Source organism: Rhinopithecus roxellana, chromosome 10 (genome assembly GCF_007565055.1).
Source record: "Rhinopithecus roxellana isolate Shanxi Qingling chromosome 10, ASM756505v1, whole genome shotgun sequence".
NCBI lineage: Eukaryota > Metazoa > Chordata > Mammalia > Primates > Cercopithecidae > Rhinopithecus > Rhinopithecus roxellana.
In genome coordinates, this window is record NC_044558.1 from 58,884,292 (window position 1) to 58,910,406 (window position 26,115).

The 26,115-nt window shown below is 54.1% G+C and overlaps 2 protein-coding genes across 2 annotated transcripts; one reads left to right on the forward strand and one right to left on the reverse strand.

Moving 5' to 3' along the window:
* The first annotated feature begins 870 nt into the window (after positions 1-870).
* On the forward strand, positions 871-9,723 carry LOC104670641 (keratin, type II cuticular Hb1-like). The gene is made up of 9 exons (XM_010373982.2): positions 871-1,572; positions 3,494-3,702; positions 4,348-4,408; positions 5,381-5,476; positions 5,981-6,145; positions 6,373-6,498; positions 7,244-7,464; positions 7,667-7,698; positions 9,093-9,723. The coding sequence occupies exons 1-9, from the start codon at positions 1,189-1,191 to the stop codon at positions 9,266-9,268; spliced, it is 1,470 nt and encodes a 489-aa protein (XP_010372284.2). The 5' UTR covers positions 871-1,188; the 3' UTR covers positions 9,269-9,723.
* Positions 9,724-10,780: 1,057 nt separating this feature from the next.
* On the reverse strand, positions 10,781-26,084 carry KRT7 (keratin 7). The gene is made up of 9 exons (XM_010373985.2): positions 25,153-26,084; positions 23,430-23,641; positions 21,235-21,295; positions 20,016-20,111; positions 18,010-18,174; positions 16,495-16,620; positions 14,097-14,317; positions 11,492-11,526; positions 10,781-11,111 (listed from the first exon to the last, which is right to left on the reverse strand). The coding sequence occupies exons 1-9, from the start codon at positions 25,474-25,476 to the stop codon at positions 10,942-10,944; spliced, it is 1,410 nt and encodes a 469-aa protein (XP_010372287.2). The 5' UTR covers positions 25,477-26,084; the 3' UTR covers positions 10,781-10,941.
* Positions 26,085-26,115: the final 31 nt, after the last annotated feature.

Here is a 26,115-nt window from a genome sequence, read left to right on the forward strand (position 1 = left end):
AGCCTCAGTTGAGGGGAAGGCCTTGGATCAGAAAGATTTCTCCAAGGGCCCAAAGCCTAGCAGTCTGTGCTCCTGCCACCAACAAAAACTCAACCCTCACTCAGCCCCCAAAGATTCAGACCCTGGGTAAGACCAGGCTGGAGGAGGGCTTGGAGGAGGGGTCGCCTTTCAGATTCTGACTCTGCCCCTCTATGGATCCTTCTATGTATGACCTTAAACAAGTCACTGGACCACCCTGAGCTCACACCTTCCCAATCAAGTAAATGGGCACAATAATACCAACCTCAGAAGGATGCCCTGGGAGCTAGAGGAAATAATATAGCATAAAAAGGCCTCAGCACAGTACTAGGCACATTGCGGGCACTCCATGAATACAACTCCCTTCCCCTCGCCCAAGCAGAGTGGAGAGGAGTACAGGAAGGAAGGACGCTTACAAGAAGAGGAGGTATGAGCTGAGTCCTGAGATAGAAGAGAAGAGAAAGGTTTTGCCCAAAGGGACACAGGATGAAATGATAAATTAACAATAGAATAAATAGAACAAATAATGAATAAATAAACTAACATTTACAGAGTTCTTATTAAGTGATAGGTAGGGCCCTAAAAGCTTTCTGGTCATTATCTCGTTAGATCCTGGCCACAACTGTCAGTGCTTACTATTATTATCGCTATTTTGCCCGTGAGAAACTGAAGCTTAGAAAGGTTATTCAGCTGCCCAAGGTCATGACATGAACCTGCGGGACTGACTTCAGAGGCCCCACCCCCTCGACACACGCATACACTTGCCCCGCACACCGTGCAGAGATGCCAGATAACCCCGCTGGCAGGGGACCAGGGCTATGGGACTGGGACGGAAGCTGCGGCCGGATCCAAGAAGGAAACGCTTCGAGTCCCGGTGGAGGGGTGGAGAGGCAGAGGGGTTCCACTCGCAACTGCCCGCAGCGCATGGGCAGCGGAGCTGACCAGGCGCTTCCTGGCCCCATAAAGCTCGGGCGGGAGGTGAACGCCGTTTTATGGAGGCGGCCGGACGGCCCGGCCCGCTTTGATTCCCGGCTCCGCGAGGCGCAAGGGCCGAGCCCTCCAAGCTCGTAAACGCCTTGGCCGCGAGCTCCCTCCCCCGGCCCGCGGGCAGCCATATAAGGCGCAGCGCGGGCTTGGGGTCCAGCTCCCCGCTCCTGCTGCCGCCGCACCATGTCCTACCTCTCCTCCCGCCTCAGCACCCCCTGCGGGGTCCGCGCCTTCAGCTGCGTCTCCGCCTGCGGACCCCGGCCCAGCCGCTGCTGCATCACCGCCGCCCCCTACCGTGGCATCTCCTGCTACCGCGGCCTCTCCGGGGGCTTCGGCAGCCACAGCGTGTGCGGCGGTTTCCGCGCCGGCTCCTGCGGACGCAGCTTCGGCTACCGCTCTGGGGGTGTGTGTGGACCCAGCCCCCCATGCATCACCACCGTGTCGGTCAACGAGAGCCTCCTCACGCCCCTCAACCTGGAGATCGACCCCAACACGCAGTGCGTGAAGCAGGAGGAGAAGGAGCAGATCAAGTGCCTCAACAGCAGGTTCGCGGCCTTCATTGACAAGGTGGGTGTCCTGGATCACACCTTTCCTGAACCTGGCGGTCCTGGGAGGACATGGAAATTCCCGGAGTGGTCTCTCTAGAAATGGGGAATGAGGGCGGCTGATATTTTATATAATTTTAGGCGGTACCGGCCCATCGTATTAGATAACATTGAAACATCTGGTAAGAAAATACATCTTCTTTAATGTCTGTTTCAATCCTTAAGATTAGGTGGGAAAAAAATCTCATTGGATGCTAATGTCTTTAGCATCTCTCTAACACTTGCTTCCCTCCTGCTTCTAATAAAGAGAGCAAGCCCTGGCTTCAGAACTGTCTAGGACAACTGTTTCTGCTAGAATTAAATGTTCTGTAATTTCCCTTTATGTATGCCTAGTGATGACGGTTTTACATCTCTAGTGGTAATATAAAGTTACTCTTTTAACCTGATACGTGTAAATGTTAATTGAATCAACTTATAGATAAATTAGGAGTAAAATAGTATACGGGATGGCAAAATCCTGAAGTCAGCCTTGAGTGTACACAGAAGAAAAAGGAGGCAGAGAGAGGTTGAAGGGCTGGTCCAAGGGCCCACAGAAAGTGGGTGCCCAAGCAGGGTTCCAAGCCCAGGCCCTCTCCAACTCTCTAGACCCTGGGCTAGAAGGTCCACAGCTTGGGACCCCAGCTCCCCCACTCCCTCTAGAAGGGGCTGGTTCACCTCAACAGGCACTGCACCCTGGAGAGGTGACCAAGAAGTGGCTCATGGAATGAACACTGGCCCAGGAGCAGGCAACCTGGCCTCCGTGCTCAGTTCCTCTACTGACGCACTGTGTGGCACTGGGCAGAGGCTTCCCTTCTCCATCCCAGTGGCTTCCTCACCAGGGCTGTGTGTGGTGCAGCATGTGAGCTGGCCATGACTCTGAAAGGGAACATAGGGCCCAAGGCAGCCATGAGACCCCATAGCCAAGACCACCTAAAATTATCCCATGTAATATCAGCAGTCCCTGCTCCCCATGTCTGCAAGTTCCAACCTGGGAATTCCCAGCTGCACTCATGGAGCTGGATGAAAAGGACCCCAGGGCTTAAAGGCAGGGAGACATCTCAGCTCCAGCTCAAATGTATGAGAAGTGGAAAACTGGAAGCCAAGGTCCCTAGTTTGTTTGCTGACATCCTTTCTGGCCAGCACAATGTACTGTTGCCATGTGTTCCTCCTGTTTCAGTGAAATGCAGGAAAAGCGTATAAGCCTCACTTCCCTAGGGTCCCCACCCTCCCTGTTTTCCAAAACCTCCCCCCATTCACATTACCTGTCTGGCCCCCAGAGACATATGACACAGTGTCCAACATAAGAGTTTAGGCCACCTAGGACCACGCCCTGCACTCCCCGATGCCTCTTCAGGCCCCAGGCATCCTGCTTGGTAGGAGCCTAGCCTCTTTGACCTCCCCAGCTAGGAAGCCCTTCCCACCTTGACCACCTGTTCAATCAAACGTTCACCAAGCCAAGGGCTGGCTATAAGGACATCAGTAAATAACCCATAGGCCCTGCCCTGAGGGAGCTTATAGTGAAAGGCATTCTCCCTGCTCTATCCCTCCCAACACTGCTCTACATTCCTTTTCTCCAGGAAGTCTTCCCTAATTGTCACTACCCCCTACCCCCATCTGTCCTCCCCTAGCCTGACAGTAACCCAGCACAGCCCACAGGCCTCTCAGTTTCTCACTCATCCCATCCAGGCCCACCTGGACAGACCCTCACTTAGGCCTGAATAAGCAATTATGAAACAAGGATTCTCCAGCTGCATCCTCAGGACAGGAGAGGCCAGCAGGGGCCATGTGGTCTACCCTGGCCTCTGCACATCTCACTGCCAGTTCTGTCTTGCCTCTGGCTGTTCCCCAAGGAGGGCTGGGGATATTGACTCCTCCCACTGACTTTCCTCCCACTTCCACACCAGGTGCGCTTCCTGGAGCAGCAGAACAAACTGCTGGAGACAAAGCTGCAGTTCTTCCAGAACCGTGAGTGCTGTGAGAGCAACCTGGAGCCCCTGTTTGAGGGCTACATTACAACTCTGCGGCGGGAGGCCCAGTGCGTGGAGGCCGACAGTGGGAGGCTGGCCTCGGAGCTCAACCACGTGCAGGAGGTGCTGGAGGGTTACAAGAAGAAGTGAGTGCAGTGGGAGGAGGGTTTGGAGAAACTAAGTGGGATTGAGTCAAAGTATGATAGATTTGGGTTAGACCACAAGAGGAACTTCCCAACAGGAAGAAAATAGTACAATAATCCTGTGGGGTGTGGGGAATTTCTTTTCTAGGCTGGGAGTTTAAACATTGGAGATTCTGAACTGCTCCAGTTGCTTCATCATTATGTATTTATTTCATTAATTCATCAAACATTTTATTGATCATCTACTCAATGTTGTAGGTGCTATGTTGGGCCCTGAGTGGGAAAGGAGTAAGGAAGTAAGAAAGAGGAGAAAGGAGAGATTCCAGAACTGGGCAGGATTCCTGCCCCCACCCCCCACCCCCCGCAAGGAGTTACAGCCCAGAAACAGAGAGGAGGTCTTTGAAAATGTGCAGAGCCCCCACCCTGACCCATATGAGGAATGAGAGTCTCTGAAATAGAAAGAGCTTTGAGTAACATGGGTTGGTTTGAATGCCCAGAAGAAAAGGATGGACAAGTTCCCTTTGGTCCAACACTTTTTTCATTCTTGTGACCACCTCCAAAAGATCCAGTTCCTGGAATGTGTTTGCCTGTGCCTTCATTCCCATTTTTTTCCTCCCCAGATCTGAGCCTTGTGTGTTTTGTCCCCAGGTATGAAGAAGAGGTGGCACTAAGGGCCACTGCTGAGAATGAATTTGTGGCCTTGAAGAAGGTGAGTGACCCCAGAATCCTTGTCCCCTCACTCAGAACTGAGGCCAGAGACAGAAGGGTCCTAGACCCAAAGGTTTGAGCTAGGAGGCCTTGACTAAAATCAGGCTCTCTGTAGTTCAGAGAGGTGGAGGGACTCCCTTAGAATCACACAGCCCAGCTTCTTTCTATTCCTTTCCACAGTGCTCCAGTGCTCCCTGGGTGCCTCTGGCAACAGAATATACTGCCTGCTTCAGGCAGTGCAATATTCTCTCCCATCTGAGGTTGCTCCCATATAGCCACCGGCTTTTCACCTCCTTCAGCCCTGCACCTGGCATAGAGTAGGCACCCTATAAATATTTGTGAGTGAAACAGCCTGTGAATTGTAGACAATGGCTGCATCCTCAAGCCAGCAACAACTCAGAACCGCAGGCAGGGACAGTGACCATCATTCTTTGCTTCTTAGACGTGACTCTGTACAAGTGACTGGACTCTCATTAGGCCCTTCCAGCCACCTCCATATGAGGAAAGCAGGGGTTATTGTGAGAAAATAAGGTGCAGAGGTTAAGGGGACTGCTCAGAGTCACACTGACTCGGAAGGGACAGAGTTGAGCCCTGAGCCCTCTTCTGACCACAGATCTAGATTATCTTCCATGAGATTCCAGAGCGGAGAGGGGTGGGGCATCATTAGAATTTACCCATTGTACACTAGATCCTAAATTTTTGTGACAGTGCATGGCATGGATTCTAGAGGAATCATCCCAGTGGGTACCAGAGGAAGTGGCTGCAAACCTCAGTATCCCCCTCCCTTACCTGAACCTGCTCTTGACCCCACTACTAACTGCATAAGGGGCTTTGCCATAGCATGATACCAGGCACTGGGATGAGCATGTACAGAGGGTTTCCAGGGAAGCTGCTCAGCCTGATGGGGTAGGAAAAAAACAAGGGCTCTGAATTGTCTCCCAGTGCAACTCCTGTGCCATCTTCTCCCCTTTAGGATGTGGACTGTGCCTACTTGCGCAAATCAGACCTGGAGGCCAATGTGGAGGCCCTGACCCAGGAGATCGACTTCCTGAGGCGGCTGTATGAGGAGGTGTGGGGTCACAGAGCAGCAGGGCAGCAAGGAGGATATGAGTTAGACATTGGAAAAGACTTGTCACAATTCAGCTTCTAACCCCATGGTGGGACAAGGGGAGAAACCCCAGGCAGGTTCACCGTGAGCAGGTGAAGAAGTGTGGCTTGACTTCCCACTGCTATGCCCCAGGCAAGCTGGTGTTCCTGGTTACTAAAGTGACAATTGCCACAAGGTGGTAAACTCTGGTCCTAGACCCAAAGGTTCAAGCTGGAAGGTGCTGATTAAAATCAGGCACTGGGCCTCAGACATGGACTCTCTACCTCCAAGTCCTCCAGGCTTCAGGACTCTGGGCTTGAGGAGTCTTGAGGGGGTCCCGGGGTTGAGGTGGAAGACTGTAACTGGGAGAGTGGAGCTTCAGACAGTGAGGAAGCTGGGAAAGGGGACAGGGGATGATGATGAGGGTGGGCTACCAAGAGTAGGGCTCTGGTCTAAGAAGCTCTTGCCACTTGCCCTCTCCTGCAGGAGATCCGCGTCCTCCAGTCGCACATCTCAGACACCTCAGTGGTCGTCAAGATGGACAACAGCCGAGACCTGAACATGCACTGTGTCGTCGCTGAGATCAAGGCTCAGTATGATGACATTGCCACCCGCAGCCGGGCCGAGGCCGAGTCCTGGTACCGCAGCAAGGTGAGTGGCACAGGACACCTGCCTGCTAGACATGGCAGCCGGAGGGATGCAAGGTATCTATTAAATAGACTTCCTTTTCTGGGGATTCTGGTCCCTACAGATGTTGGGGTGGCAGGGCAGGACTGCCATGTGTGGTTGCTCAGGCTGAGCACTGCATAATCATCCGTGGTGTCCTGAACGGATGGGAGGTCCCACCCTAAGCCTCATGAGCATCTCTACTTCGCCAGTGCGAGGAAATGAAGGCCACGGTGATCAGACATGGGGAGACCCTGCGCCGCACCAAGGAGGAGATCAACGAGCTGAACCGCATGATCCAGAGGCTGACAGCCGAAGTGGAGAACGCCAAATGCCAGGTGTGGGAGCCCAGCCCACTCCTCAGTGTAGGAAGAGAGTGGGGTTAGCCCTCAGCAGAGGGATTTGGGTTAGACTCCTTGCCAATGTGTGGGGACAAGGGCAAACACCCAGCATGAGGACGGACAGCCTCCTCCATGGAAAATGTTCTCCATTCTCGCTGAATGGAGGCATTGGGGCACTATGGAGGGAATGAGGTGACAAGGGCTTTCCTGCTTCCAAGGGCAGAGTGGGGCAGAGGAAATAGCACCAGTCTAAGGGGCAGGAAATCTGGGCTCTCAAACCAGCTCTGCCACTAGTTTGCCATGAGACTTGAGAAAGGCATTTAACCTCTCTAGCCTGTTGCTCTAGATCAGTGATCGCACATTCAAACATCAGCGGGGTTGGTAAATGAGCAAAGCAAGCAAGCTGTTCCCAAGGCACTTGGGTATGATCAGGATTATGGCAAACTGGAAAGCACAAAGGGCAGGGCTAGGCAAATCCAACTGAGGCAGGCCATGCAGAAATGCGGGTCCAGTATGGCCAGATCCTCTGATCTTTTGAAAAAAGCCAGGAATTTCAATTATTGTGTTAAATTTCCAAAATTGAAGACACCGTGCAAACATGCCTGGGAGCACTAATTTGCAGCCCCTGGCCTAACAAATAGATAAGGCCTCTTCTTCCTCTGCTAGTCAGTGGTCAGTGGTTACCTGGTCTCTGACCCTGAAGCCAGAACAGAGATCCTTAATAACCCAACTTGCCTCCCAGAACTCCAAGCTGGAGGCCGCGGTGGCCCAGTCTGAGCAGCAGGGTGAGGCGGCCCTCAATGACGCCCGCTGCAAGCTGGCCGAGTTGGAGGGCGCCCTGCAGAAGGCCAAGCAGGACATGGCCTGCCTGATCAGGGAGTACCAGGAGGTGATGAACTCCAAGCTGGGCCTGGACATCGAGATCGCCACCTACAGGCGCCTGCTGGAGGGCGAGGAGCAGAGGTGAGGACCACAGCTGTGGGAAGGGTGTCCCCTCAGTTTCCCCCAGGCAGTGCTGCAGTGCTTCAACACCCAGGAGCATGTCTGCATATTATTTACTTGGAATGTGCCTCAACGCTAATTGGAGGAGAGAATTTGCAGGTTAACAGATTTCACCAGTTTTGCTCCCCACAACTAATTTCTGTCTTTTTGCTTTCCCTACAAGGTTGTGTGAGGGCGTTGGTGCTGTAAATGTCTGTAAGTAATCCATTTTGTGGGTCCTGAAATAAGAGCCTGGGATTCTGGGCAGGCAAACTTTTTCTTCAAGCTTCATATAGTAAAAACTCTAGGCTCGTGGGCCATGCAGTCTCTGCCTCAACTGCTCCACTCCGTTGTTGTCATGTAAAGCAGCCACAGCCAAAGGCAATACTTAAAGGAAGGGGTATGACTGGGTTCCAAGAAAACTTGATTGACACACAGGAAGCCTGCATGTGGCCATAGTTTGCAGACTCCAAAAGGAAAGACGGAGTTGGGCAGTGAGTGCTTATAGTAACTTAATTAGCTACAGTCATGCACCACAGAAGGACTTTCAGGTCAAAGATGGATGGAATATAGGACAGTAGTCCCATTAGATTATAATACCATATTTTTACTCTACTTTCCTATGTTCAGATACACAAATACCTACCATGGTGTTACCGTTGCCTTCAGTCTTCAGTACAGTCATATGCTGTACAGATTTGTAGCCTAGAAGCAATCGGCTATGCTATAGAGTAAACTTGTCGAACCTGCGACCAGAAGGCTGCATACGGCCCAGGATGGCTCTGAATGTGGCCCAGCACAAATTTGTAAACTTTCTTAAAACTTATGAGATTTTTTTGTGTGTGATTTTTTAAAGCTCATCAGCTACCATTAGTGTTAGTGTATTTTATGTGTGGCCCAAGACAATTCTTCTTCTTCCAGTGTGGCCCAGGGAAGCCAAAAGACTGGACACCCTTGGGGCCTGGGTGTGGTGGCTTACGCCTGTAATCCCAGTACTTTGGGAGGCCAAGGCAAGTGGATCACTTGAGGTCAGGAGTTTGAGACCAGCCTAGCCAACATGGTGAAACCCCATCTCTGCTAAAAAAGTAAAAAATTAGCCTGGCGCGGTGATAAGTGCCTGTAATCCCAGCTACTAGGGAGGCTGAGGCAGGAAAATCGCTTAAACCCGGGAGGCAGAGGTTGCAGTGAGCCGAGATCGTGCCACTGCACTCCAGTCTGGGCGATAGAGAAAAATGGAGTCTCTCTATTTTATAAAATAAAATAAAATAAAATAAAAAAGATTGGCCACCCTTGCCATAGAGCCCGGGTGTGTAGTAGGCTACACCATCTAGGTTTGTGTCTGTGCACTCCATGATGTTCGCACAATGACAAAATCATTTAATGCTGTATTTCTCAGAACCTGTCTCTGTTGTGAAGCGAAGCATGGCTGTGTCTGCCTCTAGAGAGGACCTGGGCTCACAGTGTATCAAGAACGCTAGAGGCTAAGACTGCAGGAAGGAGTGCCCATGTGAGGGTGTTGAGGGGAGGGGATAGAAACAGAGGGGAGAAGCTCTGAGCCGAAGGGGCCTCTGGCCGCCAGGAGATTGAGCCCTGTGCTCCCCCTCCGGCAGGTGTCAGCAGCTCCCGCGGCGGGGTCGTGTGCGGGGACCTGTGCGTGTCGGGCTCCCGGCCGGTGACCGGCAGCGTCTGCAGTGCCCCGTGCAGCGGGAACGTGGCGGTGAGCACCGGCCTGTGTGCGCCCTGCGGCCAGAACTGCGGCAGCAGCCGCTCCGTGCGCTTCGCCTGAGCGCCCCGCTTTGTACCGACGCCGCCACCACGCCAGCAGAAGTCCCAGCCTCCTGAGACAGGCCGGAGCTCCCAGGGTCCCCAGACGTGGGGAAGGAGGGCTTCGGGGCCCAGCCTCCTCACAGGCCCCCACGCCGCGCTTTCCCGCCTCGCATCCCCTCCCTCTAGTCCCTTCACTGCTTCCGGGAGCACAGGGCTCCTACCCGCAGCTCTCCCCACCTCCGCATCTAAAGGACTGTCCTCGCAGCCCTAGGCAAAGACTCGGGTCCGGAGGCCTGGATGCCTATGGCTTCTGAGGGACAGATGGGCCTGGAGCCCCTTGGTGTGGACTTGCTGTGCTTTCTAATCCACTGTCTTCTAATACACGTGTGGGACAGGCCCCCTCTCCCGCCTGGCTGCCTGGCTCCCTCCTTCTCCCCTGTGCTTGTCTCAGCATTTCCATTAAAGCTCCTAGTCATATGCAATGCGCCCTGAGAGTCTCTTTTTCTTCTTGCCCACTTCGTCTTCTTAGTTGGGCGAGAGGCCCTGGATCTCCTGACACCTTGGGTGGGAACTTCATCACTGTGGCTGCTGGTCCACTTCTTTCACTCTCCACCCCAGCCCCCACCTCAGCATTTGAAAGTTCCCTGACCGTAGGGTCAAATATACAGACTTCCTCTCAGAAGCCAACACATCCCAGATAGCTCCTCCACCCAAACCACCACCATCACCCGCTGGGGTCCCAGACACACAGACCTCCCTGCGGCTCCACAGTAGCCATCATATGTGCTGCTGCCCATCAGGGACACATTTCCCCATGCATAGGCCCTGCCACAGAACACCTGCCATACTGATATTTAGAGGCCCCCATCAAGCCCTGATTTAACACAGATGTCCTTCCCCACTCCCATGGATCCAGAAACAAACCCATCTCTCCGTTAAGGTCCTAGGCACAGACCTGTTACCAGGGATCCAGACTCTAGGACCCTCCTCCCATGCACACACACACCTCCTCCCCCAGCCACCACCCCCACAGAATTCAAGATGCAAAGGACCTCTCCAGGGCCCCAGGGCCTGGCTGACCATGAGCCTGGCAGACCCAGCACCAGGAAGGGCTGAGGACGGCTGGCATGAAAGTTGGCTGGGCCACCCGAAACTGGGACCTGGGGCAGCTGAACGTCTGTGACCTCCTCACAAAAAGAATGTGTTCTGGCAGCTCTGGGCATGAGGGGAGGGAGGCAAACAGCCTTTCTACCCCCTTAGCAGGACAGCACTCCAAGGCCCAAATGCTGGCAGAGCCTGCATTTCCCCATGGCTCTTCTGAGTTCCTCAGGAGAATCTTTGGATCAGCCCCAGCCCTGGAGGCCAAGGCTCACACTAGGTAAGCATCCTGCTCCTTAGAGCAGCACCCCATCCCACCATGTGCCTTCTCAGTCTCCTGCACAAAAGGCTTCCTAGTCACCAGGGAAACCCTGCCTTCTCTAGTCCCGTGTTTCCCCCTGCCCAGCCTCACGAAGCCAGGATAACAGGCACGTGGATCACTCAGGCCTCAGAATGAGGGTGCTTTATTGGAAGCTATTCTGACATCACTTTCCAGACTGTCTCATGGTCTTGGGACCGGGCATGGGAGGCAGGGACGGGAATCTTCTTGTGACTGTGGGCGGTAGCTGGAGGAATGGAGGGGTGGGAGGCAGCTCAGTTGCGGGCACTCCTGCGACTGGTGGATGTGGTCCGGATTGAGTAAGCCTTCAGGGGCCCAGGACCCGCACTGCTGGAGAAGCTCAGGGCATTACTGCCCATGGTTCCCCCGAGGGTCAGCCCAATGCCACCACCATTGCTACTGCCACCAGTGGAATTCACCACAGCTGGGAAAGAAAAGAGCAGGGCTCTCTTCAGTGTGAGGCTCCCTACCAGGGACCCCATCCCTTCACTGCACCCCACCCTCCTGTCCCAGCTGCCCCTCTCCCTCACCCCTGCCCCACCCCCATGGGCCAACCCAGAAGGGGCGTCTAACAGGGGTAGGGCTGCTCCCCAAGTGCTCCCGGCCCCACCCTGCCCTCTTGTACTGCTTCCCAGGCCATTGAGCTGGGCGGTATGTGCTCCAGGGGACCTGCCAGACCCTGCAGAAAGGAAGGAGGTTCCTGGCCCCTCCAGCAGGGCCCTGGGCCAGTCTGCCATTCTCTAGACCCAGCCCCGTCTGAACAGCACAAAGGATGCTTCCCACGGGCTGCAGTCAAGGACTTACAGATATTCACGGCTCCCACTCCATCTCCGGCCAACCTGGGGGCAGAGGACAGACAGTGAGGACAGCACTTTCCTAGCGTGGGAGGGAAGCGCTCTCAGCTCCCTATCCTTCCAGGCCCCAAGGAGGATCATTGATTTTTCCTTCTTGCCCCACACTTCCAGCCTGCCTTCAGCCTTGTAAAAGGAGCGAGGAGGCATGCAGGAAGGGAGTGTTCACTTTGGCCCTTCTGTCCACTGGCCACATGATCCCAGGCAATGTCTCGGGGCCTCCATTTCCCACCTATGCCTTGGGCCCAACTACAGGACCCAATTCATGGGCTTGTTTGTGAGGATTAAATGACATAATCTGTCTAAAGCCCTGAGCACCTGGGATTCGGTGACTGGTAGCTGTGTGTATTATTTATGTAGATGGCTGCCTTTCCTCACCATATCATAAAATCCTAAAGGTGTCTGTGGCCTATTGATACTTTTATCCCCAGTATGAGGCCTGGAAAAGTCATTGCTTAATATATGTCAAAATAATTAGTGAATCATTGACTGACTAAATGGGGCTCCAGCCAGGACTAAGGAAGGAGCAGGGAGTGGGGGTGGCTTTAAGCAGCCATTGGGGCTGAAGCAGGTCTTGCAGTAGAAATTAAAAATCCATTCGAGACAGCTGGCTGTTTGTTTTATGACTCACAGCCCCACTGTCGCCAAATCCTTGGCCTTGGGGATCAGTTTGCTCTGTGGGGGCAGGGAGGACCTCACTTTAGTAGAGGGAATAAAGGGAGCCTCGCTGGCCTCTGTGGCCCCAAGCCCAGGAAGCAGGCAGAGCAAAGCCTGAGGGAAAGAGACAGGTTTGCTGAAAGCTTCCAGGGGGCTTGCTTAAATGGCCCCTGCTTGTGCTGGGAGTTGCTGGCACTTGTGGGTGGGGAGAGGGAGCCAGGTTGCAGTCAGGCAGCAACTCTAAGAATTTCTGGTACAATGCCTAAAGAACTCAGACAGAAGAGGCCTGAATGTCCAAGGCTCTAGTGACCTGTGTGACTTTTCTCATTCTAAATAAGTGGGTGTTTTTTTGGTAGCTTTGTATTCTTAAAGTAGGCCTCCCAGTTTGAATGAGTTTCTGGACCACAACTCTGATAAGTTAAGGGATAAAAGCAAGGTATCTACCTCCATATTCCCCCAGGGTTGGGGGAACCGTATCCTCTCAGAGTACCTGAATCTAAGCCTGGTTATAGCAGCTCAGACTGAGATTAAGCTTTCGGAAGAGGATGTCTCTGCATGCTGTGTGACCTTGGGCACACTACTGACCCATTTCTGAGCTTCAGTCCCCTTTTCTTCCCATAGGAGGAAGCCAGATCAGGTACCACTCTAAGAGTCCCCCACCTCTGACTTCTATGACGACAGAAGGCTCAGGGTATGGGTTCTAAAGAATGTGGGGGCCCTGTGCCCCATGAGAGAGGTGGAAGCAGAGAGAGGCATCTTGGCTGGAGCTCCCTGTGCCCAGATCAGCTTCTGTGTTCCCAGAGGCCTTTGGTGTTCAATTCTTCTTCCCACAAAGAAGACTGGGTGCTAACCCAGGGAGAAGGCGGGTCAGTGGCAGGGGCAAAGCCCCTTCCTCCTCCTCTCCGCCTCCTACTCATACCCTGCAGCCCTGTGTCTCCTCTCCGCCTCCCAGCACCCAGGCCCTCGGCCCTAGCACCCCGGCCCTCGACCCGAGCACCCCTTCACTTCCCAGTCCCTTCCCCGCTGCTCCATTCATCCTCCATCATGTCTCTGTCTGGCCCCTCAGGAATAATACTCAGAAAAGAAAAAGTTCTTGTATACATTCAGCATTTTACAAATGCAAGTTACTTGTCTCTGGGGGTTTCCTTTGTGGATGTTTTCTGTCCTCCACCCTCTGCACCTCCCTGAGGGCAGAAACATGTCCTACATATTCTCTATCGCCATGGTGTCTTATAACAAGCCAAGAAGGAAGAGGTTGAGTTCTAACCCAACAATACATACATGAAGGCCCAGCTGCATGGACAGAGGTGTCATGTGGTTCATGAAGAATGTGCTATCAGACTCACCCATTGCAGCCTCCTCTCTGACTACAAGTGAGTCTGCAAATATCTCTGGGGACAAACAAAATTATCCTCCTCCACCACAGTCAGTTAACATCACATGATGTAGCACTTAGTTCTGTAGTAAGAAGCAGCTTGGCGTCCTGGAAGATCCTTGGAGCAGGAATCAGCACACCCTGACTGCAAACTGGCCCTGTTCCCTCAATTAATGAAACTCAACCACAGCTTTCCCCTCTGGAGACTAAGGAATCAATCATCTCTGACCTGACTACCTGAATGTGTGCTGAGGATCAAATACGATAACCCTAAGAAGCCACACACACAAAGGGACTGTTATCATTTCAATCTGCCTACTGAGCTTCACACTCCATGGTCTTTCCTTCCAGAAGGTCATCTCATTGAAGGCAAAGAGGCAAGCCTCAGCTCTGTGTTCCCTGCATCCCCACACCCAGTGCCCCACAGAGGAGGGGCACACAGGAAATGCTTGTAAATGGATTAATGTCAAGCCCCAGACCCCACGGAGCCCTAGAAGGATCCCCTTTCCAGCTTCCTTGTCCTCACCGGCTCTCCTCGCCCTCCAGCAGCTTGCGGTAGGTGGCGATCTCGATGTCCAGGGCCAGCTTCACGCTCATGAGTTCCTGGTACTCACGCAGCTGCCGCACCATATCCTGCTTGGCCCGCTGCAGGGCGGCTTCCAGCTCCTCCTGCTTGGCACGAGCATCCTTGAGTGCCAGCTCCCCACGCTCCTCAGCCTCGGCAATGGCGGCCTCCAACTTGGCACGCTGTGGGCAGCAGTGCAGCTATAAGCTGGGGCTCACCAGTCTGCCTTCCTGCCTACCCATCCTGCAGTGAGCACCCGGGCAACTTGCTTAAGGTGGCTTCATTGGCACCACCTACTCCCCCAAGTACCAGAGAATCCCAAGGGTTGAACACATCGGTTTGGATATCCAATGCCTATGTTCCAGTTCTGGCTCTGCCACTTACTAGCTATGTGACCATGGATGAACCAATCCTGCTAAGCCAAAGTCCCCTCTTTTCTGAAAGTACAATAATCACAGTGTTTGCCTCATCAGGAGATTTTGAGGATGAAATGAGATAGTATACAACATGCCCTTGGCACAATGTCTAGCACACAGCAAGTTCTTAATAAATGCTATTGTGATCATTTTTAATGAATGCTATTATGATTTTCAAACCCCCAGTCCCCCAGCCCCAGCCCCCAGCTGCAGGAGCTCTAAGACCATGGGATCTTAATTGAGTCCCCAGATGTCAGGCAGCTAAGAAAGACCAGAAACCACCTATAAAATAGGAACCAGTTGAAAGCAGGCCCAAAACAGGAGGGCCTGGAGCAGACAGACCCTCCTAGATGCCCCCAGATGCCATGAGATGCATGACTCACAGTCCCCGGGTTTGGTCAGGGATGCTCTGGTTCTAGACCTGTGCCTGCCTGGAGTAGCTGCCACTTCCTCTCTGGCCTTAGAATGCCCTCTGCTTTGGGCTCAGCCCCCATGGCCAGGAGCCTGAATAGTCCCAGGCCTCATTTTGTTTAGCTCAGAGAGCCACCATCCCTGTCCCCTGGGCAAGGACTTCTCTCCCTTCTCACCGGCCATTCTCTGTCCTCAGACCCTCTTCCCTCAGCAGAAGCAGCCTGCCTCTCTGCCAGAGACCACATTCCCCAGGAGGCCTTCTGACGCTCTGCCCCTCAGCTGTGGCTCAGTGCCCTGCCTTCTCACACTGGTGCCCCCAGAGTTAAGGCCATCCCCACTGCCTCTGGAGACCCCTTGTAGCTCCCCCGATGCCCCTCAGTGGTGGTAGACACCTGGCCCTAGGCCTGGATTTGTCCTGTTGTGTGAGAGGAGAACCGGATGTGGTAGAGGCTGCAGTGTTTGGGAAACCACCATTTGTTATTCTGTGCTTCCCCTCCTGGCCTGGAAGCTGGCCCACTTCATGGGGTGACTAGTGGCCCTGCCTCTGTGCCACAAGGCAGCCTCCGCCCTCCTATAAACAGGCCCGCAGGGCTCCAAGGGGAGGACATTTCTGGGTAAATCACCCGCATATTCCCCCGACCCACAGCTCATCTGGAAATCAGCTTTCCGAAGCTTTCACATGTGTAGCCTTCCCCCTCTCTCCACTGCAGACACCTGCACAGGCTGAGCTGCCCTGGCCACACCCTACTCAGCCAGGGCTGGGGGCCCTTCCCCCATCAACACCTCCAACCCCAGCTTCCAGCAAAGCTCATCCTCCCAGGCAGTCTCTCATCTGAAACCCGTGCCCCTGCCATGTGCCAGGTGCTGGAAGAGAGGAGCAGTGAACCAGACAGACAGGCTGCCGATAGAGGGGCTGGGTGTTTTTGAGGCTGCTGTCTCTGAAAAGGGGTCTTTTCCTAAACCCCAGGGAGGAGAAAGGAACGGCCATGGACAGAGCTGGGAGAACCACATTCCAGGGGGAGGCAACGCCAAGTGCAAAGGCCCTGAAGCATGACCATGCTTGGCAAATGCAAGACACAGGAAGTAGGTTAGCAGGGCCAGAGCAGAGTGAGGGGAGTCATGGAAAGTGAGGTTGGGGTGGGAAAGGGCCATGTGAGCCATTATAACGTCTTCTGCTGGCCTCTGTCCCTGCAATGAACGATGAGCTCCCAGGGACAGCACCCTGCACCCAGAACCAGGTGCAATCAGAGTGCTCAGTATCAATGTGGAACCAGTGGTGGCTTTCCTCTGGCCAGTCAGCCTGAGTCTCCCTCCACATGCTCTGTGCACATCCAGGACCCTTCTCCCATCAGCCCATGCCAGGACCTGGGGAAGAACATTCTGTCCTAGAGATCTCACAAGGGGGTCTGAAACAGTGGCACCAACTTTGGCCGGGAGAGGGGAAACCTCCTGCTCCGCATCCTGAGTTTGGCCTCAGCTGGCCACCCCTGCATGCCCCAAGCAGCAGGGGGAGCCAGGAGGGCTTGTCCCACCTGGTTCTTGATGTTGTCGATCTCAGCCTGCAGCCTCTGGATGGCCCGGTTCATCTCTGAAATCTCGTTCCGGGTATTCCGGAGGTCGTCCCCATGCTTCCCAGCTTGGGCCTGGAGGGTCTCAAACTGGAAGGGCCATACAAAGAGTTATGGTAGGGAGGTGGGCAGAGAGTACAGGTAACTAACTCATCCCTCTCCCCACCCAAGGAAGGCCCCTGCCAACTTATATTTTCAGGGAAGGACCATCTGACTCCCATCAACCTTTGCCTGATGCCAGGAGACCAGACAGCAGCGTGAGGAAGGGATTCATTCTCCTCCCAGCCAGCCAGGGAGGATAGACAAGGCTCCGCAGGCCCATTCCCACGGACCCCGGGGCTCCTCCACTCCCATCATGTCCTTCTGCTGGAGAATCACTGAGAGTTTGAGATTCTCACCTGTTCAACACCCAGAACACCCATTTCATAGGTGAGAAGAGTGAGTCTCTGAGAAGAGAAAGCACCACCCAGGGATTACACAGCCTATCAGTGGTGGAATGAGGGCCTGAACCCAGGTCTCCTTGTTGGCATACATGTGTTCTCGCCCATGCACCATGAATGACTCCCTATCTCTGCAGGGGCAGACCTCTCAATCCTTGCCTCGGGATCCCTTCTTCAGGAACACTGGTTCACCCCAGCACCCACTCCTGCTACCTCAGCCCCTGCACCATCAACTGTCCTGCCACCATGGAGTAGATGTGATGATTAAGCTTCCCAGGTCTAGAGCCCTCGCATTCAGGATCTAGTCCCTGCTCTTCCATCTACTAGCTGCATGCAGTTGCAAATTACTAAACTTCTCTGTGCCTCAATTTCCTCATCTTTAAATGGGGGTAATAGGCCGGGTTCGGTGGCTCACACCTGTAATCCCAGCACTTTGGGAGGCCGAGACAGGTGGATCACCTGAGGTCAGGAGTTTGAGACCAGCCTGTCCAATATGGTGAAACCTCATCTCTACTAAAAATACAAAAAAAAATTACCCAGGCATGATGGCGCACACCTGTAATCCCAGCTACTCAGGAGGCTGAGGCACGAGGATCACTTGAACCAGGGAGGCAGAGGCTGCAGTGAGCCAAGATCACACCACTGCACTCCAACCTGGATGACAGAGCAAGACTCCATCTCAAAAAATAAAAATAAAATAAATAAAATAAAACAAAATGGGGGTAATATTGATGCCTATCTAATAGGGCTGTTCTGTGGATTACATGAGTCAATAGTGGCAAAACATTTGAAAATTGCCTAGTACTGTGTAAGTACTTGCCATATTTTAGCTATTATAATGATTAATCCATATCTGTTTCCTCTGCCCTGTCCTCCCATCTTGGGATTTCCTCCAGGGCAAAGCACCACAGATTTAAACCACTGGTGCCTGCCAAAACAGTGGGACCCAGGCCCTGAAGACTTGAGACAAGTTGAGGAGTAAGGGAAGCTGCCACCAAGGACCCTAGCAGGAGGAAGTATGCCCCCGGTGGCCTCACACCTTGGTCTGGTACCAGGCCTCAGCCTCAGCCCGGCTGCATTTGGCCATCTCCTCATACTGCGCCTTGACCTCAGCAATGATGCTGTCCAGGTCCAGAGAGCGACTGTTGTCCATGGACAGCACCACAGATGTGTCGGAGATCTGGGACTGCAGCTCCGTCAACTCCTGTAGGGACCAGACAGGACATCAGGACTTAGGGCAGGATCCTATGCCCACGCCCACCCTGGGATTCCCCACTCACAAATGAAAGAAAAGAGAGAACAGCCTGGAGTGGGCTGAGTCACCAGGCAGCAAGGGGGCCCAGACCCAGCACACATTAAGTTATTTCATTCTGTCCACCCTTGGCTCCCTGAGAGCCCATTAGCAGTGTCTCAAACGAGAATCAGGCAGGGTTAAAGGGGATAAGGAAAGGGACAGTGTCGTGCACTGTGCCGACTTCTCACTGTGAGGTTCTGTAGGCACATGAGCTCTATTGTGAGGGAGGCCATGGGGAATGGATGAAATTATCATATTCCACCCTGCTACAGGATACTCTGCAGTCTGTACACTGATACACACACACACACACACACACACACACACACACAGGTGTATTTACACATAAATAAACTAAACTTTCACCATGGTACATGTGTGTTTACATATAAATAAATCATGTGATAGACACAAGAAGACCTGAGATTAGAAGTGCCTGAAGCAAGCCTCAAAGAAACATCCCCTGAAATTAACAAATGTATGGACATTTGCTCTGAGGGGCTGATAAAGACTGGACGATCCGGCAAAGACTAAACTGAAGAACTGGTCTGTAATTAACCTCACAAGCTAATTATGCCCAGACTAGCCTCTGCCAGGTGACTGGCCGCCCTACCTTCTGCCTAAAGCCAGAGACTCACACTGATGAGAGTGGAGAGGTTTTTAAATCCCCTTGAAAAAAAACAGCTGGAAACCTCGGAGGACAAGGGTGAGGGGGAGAGAATGAGAAGGGAAGGGAGGACATTAGAGTGGTGAGTTGGCAGGCAGCTACCACCCAGCCCCTCTGGGAGTAAATGCTCAGGCACTCCAGTCTCTCTTGACTTGGGCTCCCCTGCTGGCCCCACCTAGCCCACCTTTGAACCCTGTCCCTGGAGTCCCCTGACCTCCTCCCGGTTCCTTTCAGTCCCACCCAATCCCCCTACCTTGGAAATGCTGCAATCATCCCATGTCTCTCCAAGGTCAATCCTGATTGACTCACCCCCACCTCCTCCCGAACTAGCCCATCCTGAATTCCTGAGTCCAGAAAGGATAAAGGGCAGGATAAATCCTCCCAATCCCTGATGAAGGAAATAATGCATATAATGGTCCATTTCCAAGACAAAGTGCCTTAAATTGGCTTAGGTCAGCAAACTACAGAAGAAATAGGATATACTAGTCCTCTGCTTGAATAGCCAATGCCTGCTTGTCGGCCCCTCAGCTTCTCTTGCCCTCACCTGAACCAAAGAAGTTTAGTCTAAGATGAAGGTCTACTAGCCTGCAAAATGACTCACTTTGTCTGTTCTTATCAGCCTGCCCAGCTACTTAGGTCATAAGTCAAATACTTAAAGAGCCCTTGAGCTGACTAGGATTGCAATGCATTGTGGGCTGCAACAAAATGAAGCAAGCCAACCCTAAAAAAAACACCTAAAGCCCCAACCCAACAACCAATAGGTGATGTCCAGGAAGATTCTAACCCCATAGCATTCTGCCTGTGAGGAACTGAGGGAGGGACCTGTGCACTAGGGGATAAATTGCTTGTTGTGGCTGTGCTGGGCGTTCCTGCCCATCAGACACCCATCTTGCAAGACTGTCATTAAAAGTGTCACTTTCGCTGTTCTCCAGGTCTCTGAGTCCATTCTTTGGGTTTGGACGGTTGAGTTTGTTTCTCACACTGACACATACCTGGACTGGCCCAGAGGCAGGGGGTTGGACCAAATGTCTCCCTGGTTAGAATGGGTAGGATAAGACATGTCACCCAGCCCCGTGGTCCTCACCATCTCATTGAGGGTCCTGAGGAAGTTGATCTCATCATTCAGGGCATCCACCTTGGCCTCCAGCTCCACCTTGCTCATGTAGGCAGCATCCACATCCTGGGGGTTGGGGCAAGATGGGGCAGAGGGAGACCATGTCCTCAGTACAGGGAACATTTAGCAGGGGTGGGAGTAGTCCTGCCCTACCCAACCCACAGGCCAAACACTACCTCCCTACCCAGAAACAGAGTTTCTCCAGCTGCCTGACACGGTCACAGCAGGAAGCTTGCCCTGCTGCCCCTCCAGACTGCATGGTGGGCATCAGCACGGGTATCCCAGAGCAGCTGAAGCCCCAAGCTAGCACTTGACCAGTTCCTAAAGACCTAGATGGTTTCAACACCCCCCTAGCTCCACCTACTAACCGTGTAACCTGGAAAAAATCACTTCAACTCTGGGAATTCAACTTTTCATCAGTCAGTAGCAGAACACAAAGTCATTCAGATTCCCAGCCCCTCTCCCAGAGATGGAAAATCTCCAGGCTATGTGTTTAATTTGCAGCATGGTAACTATGATGCAGTTGGGCCTCAAATAACACCCCAGGTGAAGATGGTGTCTGGGCCTCTTCCAGCTGCACTTTCCCGAGGTTAAACTCCTATGGACAGGCCTCACTTTTACTCATCCCTGAATCTCCAAGGGCCCAGCTCCCAGGGGCAAGTTGCACTTCTGTGGTTTGGCCTGGAACACCAACTGCTCAGTGTTTTGAAGAGAATCTTAAAGAGCATATAGACAAGACCCCTAAGATACTTCTAAGGCCTTCCAACATTGCACATCTTCAGGAACAGAGAGCTCATGCTGGCTGGAGGCAGCTCATTGCATTCATTCAGCAAACATTTCAGGCGAGCCAAGCACCACCTTTGTGATGAAAATGTTCTGTCTTGAATAGAGCACTTCCTTATTCAGCATCGAAATCTCCCTCTATAACCTCCATCCTTTGCTCTTAGTTCTAACCCCTAGAGGCCTAGAAATGAGTCACCCCCCCCCACCCACACACACACACACACACACACACACACACGCACACACACACATGCACCCACAGGATAGGCTGTGCAGACTTCCTCTTGGACAGCTCAGGCAGGTCTTGGCCAGAGGTCCCCATGGGCTGCTCAGGTGAGAGGACCCTGTGGTCCTTTGTCCCACATGTTTTCAGACAACCCGCCTCCAGCCTGTCTTCTCCACTCACCTTCTTCAGCACCACAAACTCATTCTCAGCAGCTGCGCGGCGGTTAATTTCATCTTCATACCTGCAGTAGAGGAGGGCCTGGTGTTGGTACAGCTTTGCCTCCACGCTCCCCCAGCCATATGCAGCTGTGAAATCTGCCCTGCCTCCCTTCCCCTACTCTTTAAAGACACACCTGAAAAAACAGGTGTCAGCTACAAAACCAAATTTCCCTGACTTCCACGTGGCCATTCCTAGGGCTTTGAGTCTTGGCATTGGGGATTGTTGGTGGGGCACATAGGAAACATGTGAGTGACAGCACAGAAGCTGCATGTCCTGGGAGAAAGAAAGCAAATAATAATAGTCATATGCATGGACTGTGTTCTATGGGTTGTGCACATATTATGTGCTTTCTGTGCACGAGCTCATTTCATCCTCACAGCAAACCTATAATGATGGTACTCTGGTTATCAGAGAAGGGAACAGAGACACAGAGAGGCAGCATAATCTGCCCAGGTCACTAAGCTGCTAAGTGGCACAGCCCAGACTTGAACCCTGGCAGCTCACTCCATGCATGCCCTAATCACTACCTAATCCCACCCCTCAGGGGCAAAGAAGGAGTCTGAAGGGGAGGAACCTTATAGAATCAGGATGAGGGATACACAAAGTCGTGAAAGAACCAGGTCCCGCCTAGATGATCCAGTCCCCATCCTTCCTCCCACAGCTCCTGTCACTCTTCCTCCCAAGGAGCCACTCCTGGCCCTTAGGAGGACCTGAGCAAACAAGGCACAGAGGAAGAGACCACACTGGCCTAATCTAATGCTTATGTTGAGACTCAAAAAAGGGTGTTGGAAACAAGAGTTCCAAGAGCTGCTGGGAGCAGTAGGGGCAACCTGGGGTGGAGAGCAGGACATCCAGGTAGGCCAAGCCCCTTCAGGAGCCCAGACTCAGGGTGGGAGGTGCCCATACTCTCTAAGTTACACTTCCTCAAGTCCTATAGAAGCTGTAGAAATATCTGCAAGGCTTCCTGTCCATCCCTGCCTCGGCGGTGCACAGCCAGGTCCAGAGGGTGCACAGATCAGAACTCCCTGAGCGGCTGCACACAGGGACCCTCCCTGTACCCCTTCCCCAGACCCCCTTCCAGTTCCTGTTTCAGTCCCAGCCTGGATCTCAGGCTGGCTCCACAGGAAGGTGCTCTGAGGGTTTGGGGTGGGGGGAGTATTGGGGGGGCAGCAGGTGTGCACACATGCATACACACACGTGTTAGTCCTAACAAGAGGGGCTGAATGGTGGCCCCAGGCCTTCCCTACTCTGCACCTGTCTGGTTCCACCTGCTATGGGACTAATCCTGTTGACTTTTGCCCTAGGGAAGTGGGGATGTGGGGGGGCACTCCACAAAGACCTTGTTTGCTCTCCTCCAGTCACAGCCAATGTATCTGCTCCTGCTTAGTCACATAGCCACAGGCAGGGGACAGAACTCACTCACTGCCCCACTGCCCCTCAGGTGTGCCAGGGTGGGGCCGGCCTGAGCTTCAGGTTTTTGTTTCTATTCAATGAGAAAAGAGCACAGCGAGCACCTCAAAGGCCTGTCCTCAAAAGCCCCAGTCCTAGCCTTCCTGGGCCTCCTTCTGGCTCCTACCATGACCAGATCCACCCTCAGCCTCTGCAGCCCTCCCATGGCTCACGATAACCATTTTCCCTCCCTGCTTCTTTCCTTCCCAAGTTGGCTCCGTGTCCCCTCCTAGGAGTCAGGGACCTAAAATTCAAGTCCCAGCTCTCCCAGTGACCTTTGCTGTGTGAGTTCAACCAAGTCCCAAAATTTCTCTGGTCTCTAATTCCTCACCTGAACAAAAGAGAGTTGTTCTAGAATAATCTGTGAAGGTCATGCCAGTTCTGAAGCACCCCTGTCAGAAGACACTTTCTGCCCTACTCTCTCTCGGGGCCGTGGTCAGGCACCCACAGGAGACAGTGCAGGTCAGGGCTGGGCTGAGACATTTCACTGGGACTGAGTCAGGGGAAAAGACCAGAATGATTTGGAAACAGCCCCCAGGGACAAAGAGGAGTGAGGAAAAGTAGGAAATGCATTGGTCAAGACTGGCCCCTCAGGGAGTTATTGGACTATGCAGTTGCTTGCTGACTCCTGAAGCAGGGGGACTTGCACAGGGTCAGCTGATGAGGTCCAGGGCAGGGGTTTTCACACGCAGCACTGGGGGCATTACTTATTCTTGAAGTCCTCCACCACATCCTGCATGCTCCGCAGCTCCGCCTCCAGGCGGCCCCCATCCACCTGCAGCGCCTCAAGCTGCCCCCGAAGGCCAGCGATCTGGGCCTCAAAGACGTCTGGGAGGCGGCTGCTCTTGGCCGACTTCTGCTCCTGCAGCAGCGTCCACTTGGTCTCCAGCAGCTTGTTCTGCTGCTCCAGAAACCGCACCTAGCAAGGGCGAGAAGGAGGAAACTCAAGAGGAGCCGGAGTGTGCCACCCACAGCGGGACTGAGGAGCATTGTCTCTAGCCACTTAGCAGAGCCTTGCTCTCCCTGGCTGATTCCCTGCCTGGAGCCACCAGCTCTCTCCCTTTGGACTCCAAATCAAGTGTCCTACAGAGTGATCCAGGAAGCAGGTCTGCCTGGTGCACGGATGTGCCCCGTGGTTGACTCTCCACGAATGTGCTCTAGGGCCTCGCCTCTACTTCACTCCCCATCGCATTACAGGTGGTGTTCTCCACCTCCCTCTCTGAAGGGCCACCTCTTCCTGTCAATGGATCATGAAGATGACCAGGCCCAGCCCTCCCTTTGGTCTGGGACCTCTTCTCTTCCTTCCTCAGTATCCTTTCTCTCCTTCCCCTTTCTCCAGCAAGGCCTCAGGACAGTCAATCCATTGGTAAAATGACCCTAGCCTGGAGTCCACAAAGGCTCTTAAGGAGTAGCTGGTATGATTAGGGGTGGGAGGCAATAGAGGCTTCTACAAAACCAGCAGCTCAGGGCTCCAGGCCCTGTGGACCACAGAGAGTAAGACGTGCGGCTCAACACGTGGGGGAAACTGGGCCTGAAGCAGCTTGGGGAGGCCCCTACAAAATCTAAAAAACAGGTCTGGGTGAATGGTGAAGGAAAGGAGGACATGAGGGATGGGGGTGGTGTGGGAGTAAACTTGGTCGAAGCCTGAGGAAGCCAGAACAGCCCAGCAGGGCCAGCCCTGAGTTCCTGGCTTTGGCCGCACTCCTCCCAAACCCACCAGTCAAGTCTGTCCCTTGACCCCTCCAGAGGCCCTTGTGTGACGGAGTCCAACAGACAGGAAAAATATCTCCAAAATGGCCCCTTTTCGAGGCCCCTCTCTGCCACTCCCTGCCCCCAACTGGGCCATCTTCAAGGGCAGGTGTAACCTCTCCTCCTGCCACCTAAGGGAGGCTGGAGGACCAGGCAGGTGGGGGCGGGGCGAGGCGGGAGCCTCCCTCACTGTAGCCCTAATCTCCAGCATCCGCATCCGCATCAGCATCTGAACAAGACTGGGTCTTCCCCGCTGGGAAGGGCGTGCCACCCAACTCCATTCCTGACTCCACACGGTCCCCTCTCAGGGAAAGAGTGCCAGAGAGAGAACTCCTGGCCTAGGCCTCTGGAACTCCTAGCCAGAGGCAAAACTTGTCCAGGGGACCCGCAGGCAGCCAGCGAGGGCAGCCCTGCGGCACTCAGGCCCGCACTCCCGGAGGAAAGGGAGGGGCAGCTGGGCAGCTTGCTGGAAGGGAGGGCTTGGAAACCGAGGGGATAAAATAGCCACGGGGTTCATGCGGAGAAGGAAGGACCCCCAGATCGTGCCCCCAACACTAGCGGAAAGACAGAAGGGCGGCAGTGCTCCCAGCGCCTCGCCCGCGCGCAGGCAGGGCTAGTTAGGGCGGCTGGTGTGACCTCTGGAGCGCGGCTCGAGGCGAGGCGAGGTCCAGTCCCGCTCACCTTGTCGATGAAGGAGGCAAACTTGTTGTTGAGGGTCTTGATCTGCTCGCGCTCCTCCTGGCGCACCCGCTGGAGGGAGGGGTCGGCGTCCAGCCGCAGGGGGGCCAGCAGACTCTGGTTGATGGCGACCTCGCGGATGCCGGCGCCCACCGGGCCCCCGTAGGCGGAGCGCACGGCCACGCGCGGCCGCGAGGCGCCCAAGCCGTAGAGGCTGCTGCTGCCAAGGCCGCCGGGGTGCGCGGAGCTCAGGCGCACCTGGGCGCCGCGGCCCGAAAAGGCGGCTGAGCGCGAGGTGAATACCGGGGAGCTGAAGTGAATGGACATGGTGGCTGGGCCGGGATGGACCTAGCGGCGGGCTAGGAGGAGCGCGCACTCGCTGACCTCAGGGACTCTCTGCCCCTTTTATCCGCCGGCGCAGGCGGCTGGGCTTCCACAGGTAGGGGCGGGGCTGGCCGCGGGCCATCCTTCTCTGCTGCCAGGCCCCTCCTGGAGCTGCCCTCCGCCATCTGCCTGCCCGCTCCGCCGAAGCCCAGACTTTCAATCCAAGCAGGAATGGTCCGGAGTGGGCAGGAACGCCATCCCTAGACGGCCGCAGAGAACAGCGGGGGACCACAGTTCCAGCCCATCAGAAAAGGGTTCAGTGAGGGAAGGCTTCCCGGAGGAGGATGCTTGGAGACGGGGTGAAGAACAGAGATCCCTGATGCCGGAGCAGTGGCAAGAGACTGGGGGAAGAGGTGGGCAGAAAAGTTCCAACCCTGGAGTCAACGCCCAGACGCCCGTCCAGGCTGCTGAAGCCAGAAAGGCATTCCTTACCGCTCTCCCTAAAACCGATCCAGCTCCTCCTTGAGAGATCAGCTCACTTGTTCGGGAGTCTGACCCCTCCTGGCCCAGCTAGTTTCCCTGGCTGCGTTCCCTCCTACTTCATTTCCCAAAGAAACTAGGCTGAGAGGGCCACGACCGCAC

Bases quoted from the DNA above. Each gene is read 5' to 3' on its own strand.
- LOC104670641 (XM_010373982.2), top strand. From the start codon at position 1,189: ATGTCCTACCTCTCCTCCCGCCTCAGCACCCCCTGCGGGGTCCGCGCC. The intron at 1,573-3,493 runs GTGGGTGTCCTG...CTTCCACACCAG, and splicing joins TCGCGGCCTTCATTGACAAG to GTGCGCTTCCTGGAGCAGCA. The intron at 7,699-9,092 runs GTAAGTAATCCA...CCCCTCCGGCAG, and splicing joins CGTTGGTGCTGTAAATGTCT to GTGTCAGCAGCTCCCGCGGC.
- KRT7 (XM_010373985.2), bottom strand. From the start codon at position 25,476: ATGTCCATTCACTTCAGCTCCCCGGTATTCACCTCGCGCTCAGCCGCC. The intron at 20,112-21,234 runs GTGAGTGGAGAA...CCCAACCCCCAG, and splicing joins AGTTTGTGGTGCTGAAGAAG to GATGTGGATGCTGCCTACAT. The intron at 11,112-11,491 runs GTAAGTCCTTGA...TTTCTTTCCCAG, and splicing joins AGTGGGAGCCGTGAATATCT to CTGTGGTGAATTCCACTGGT.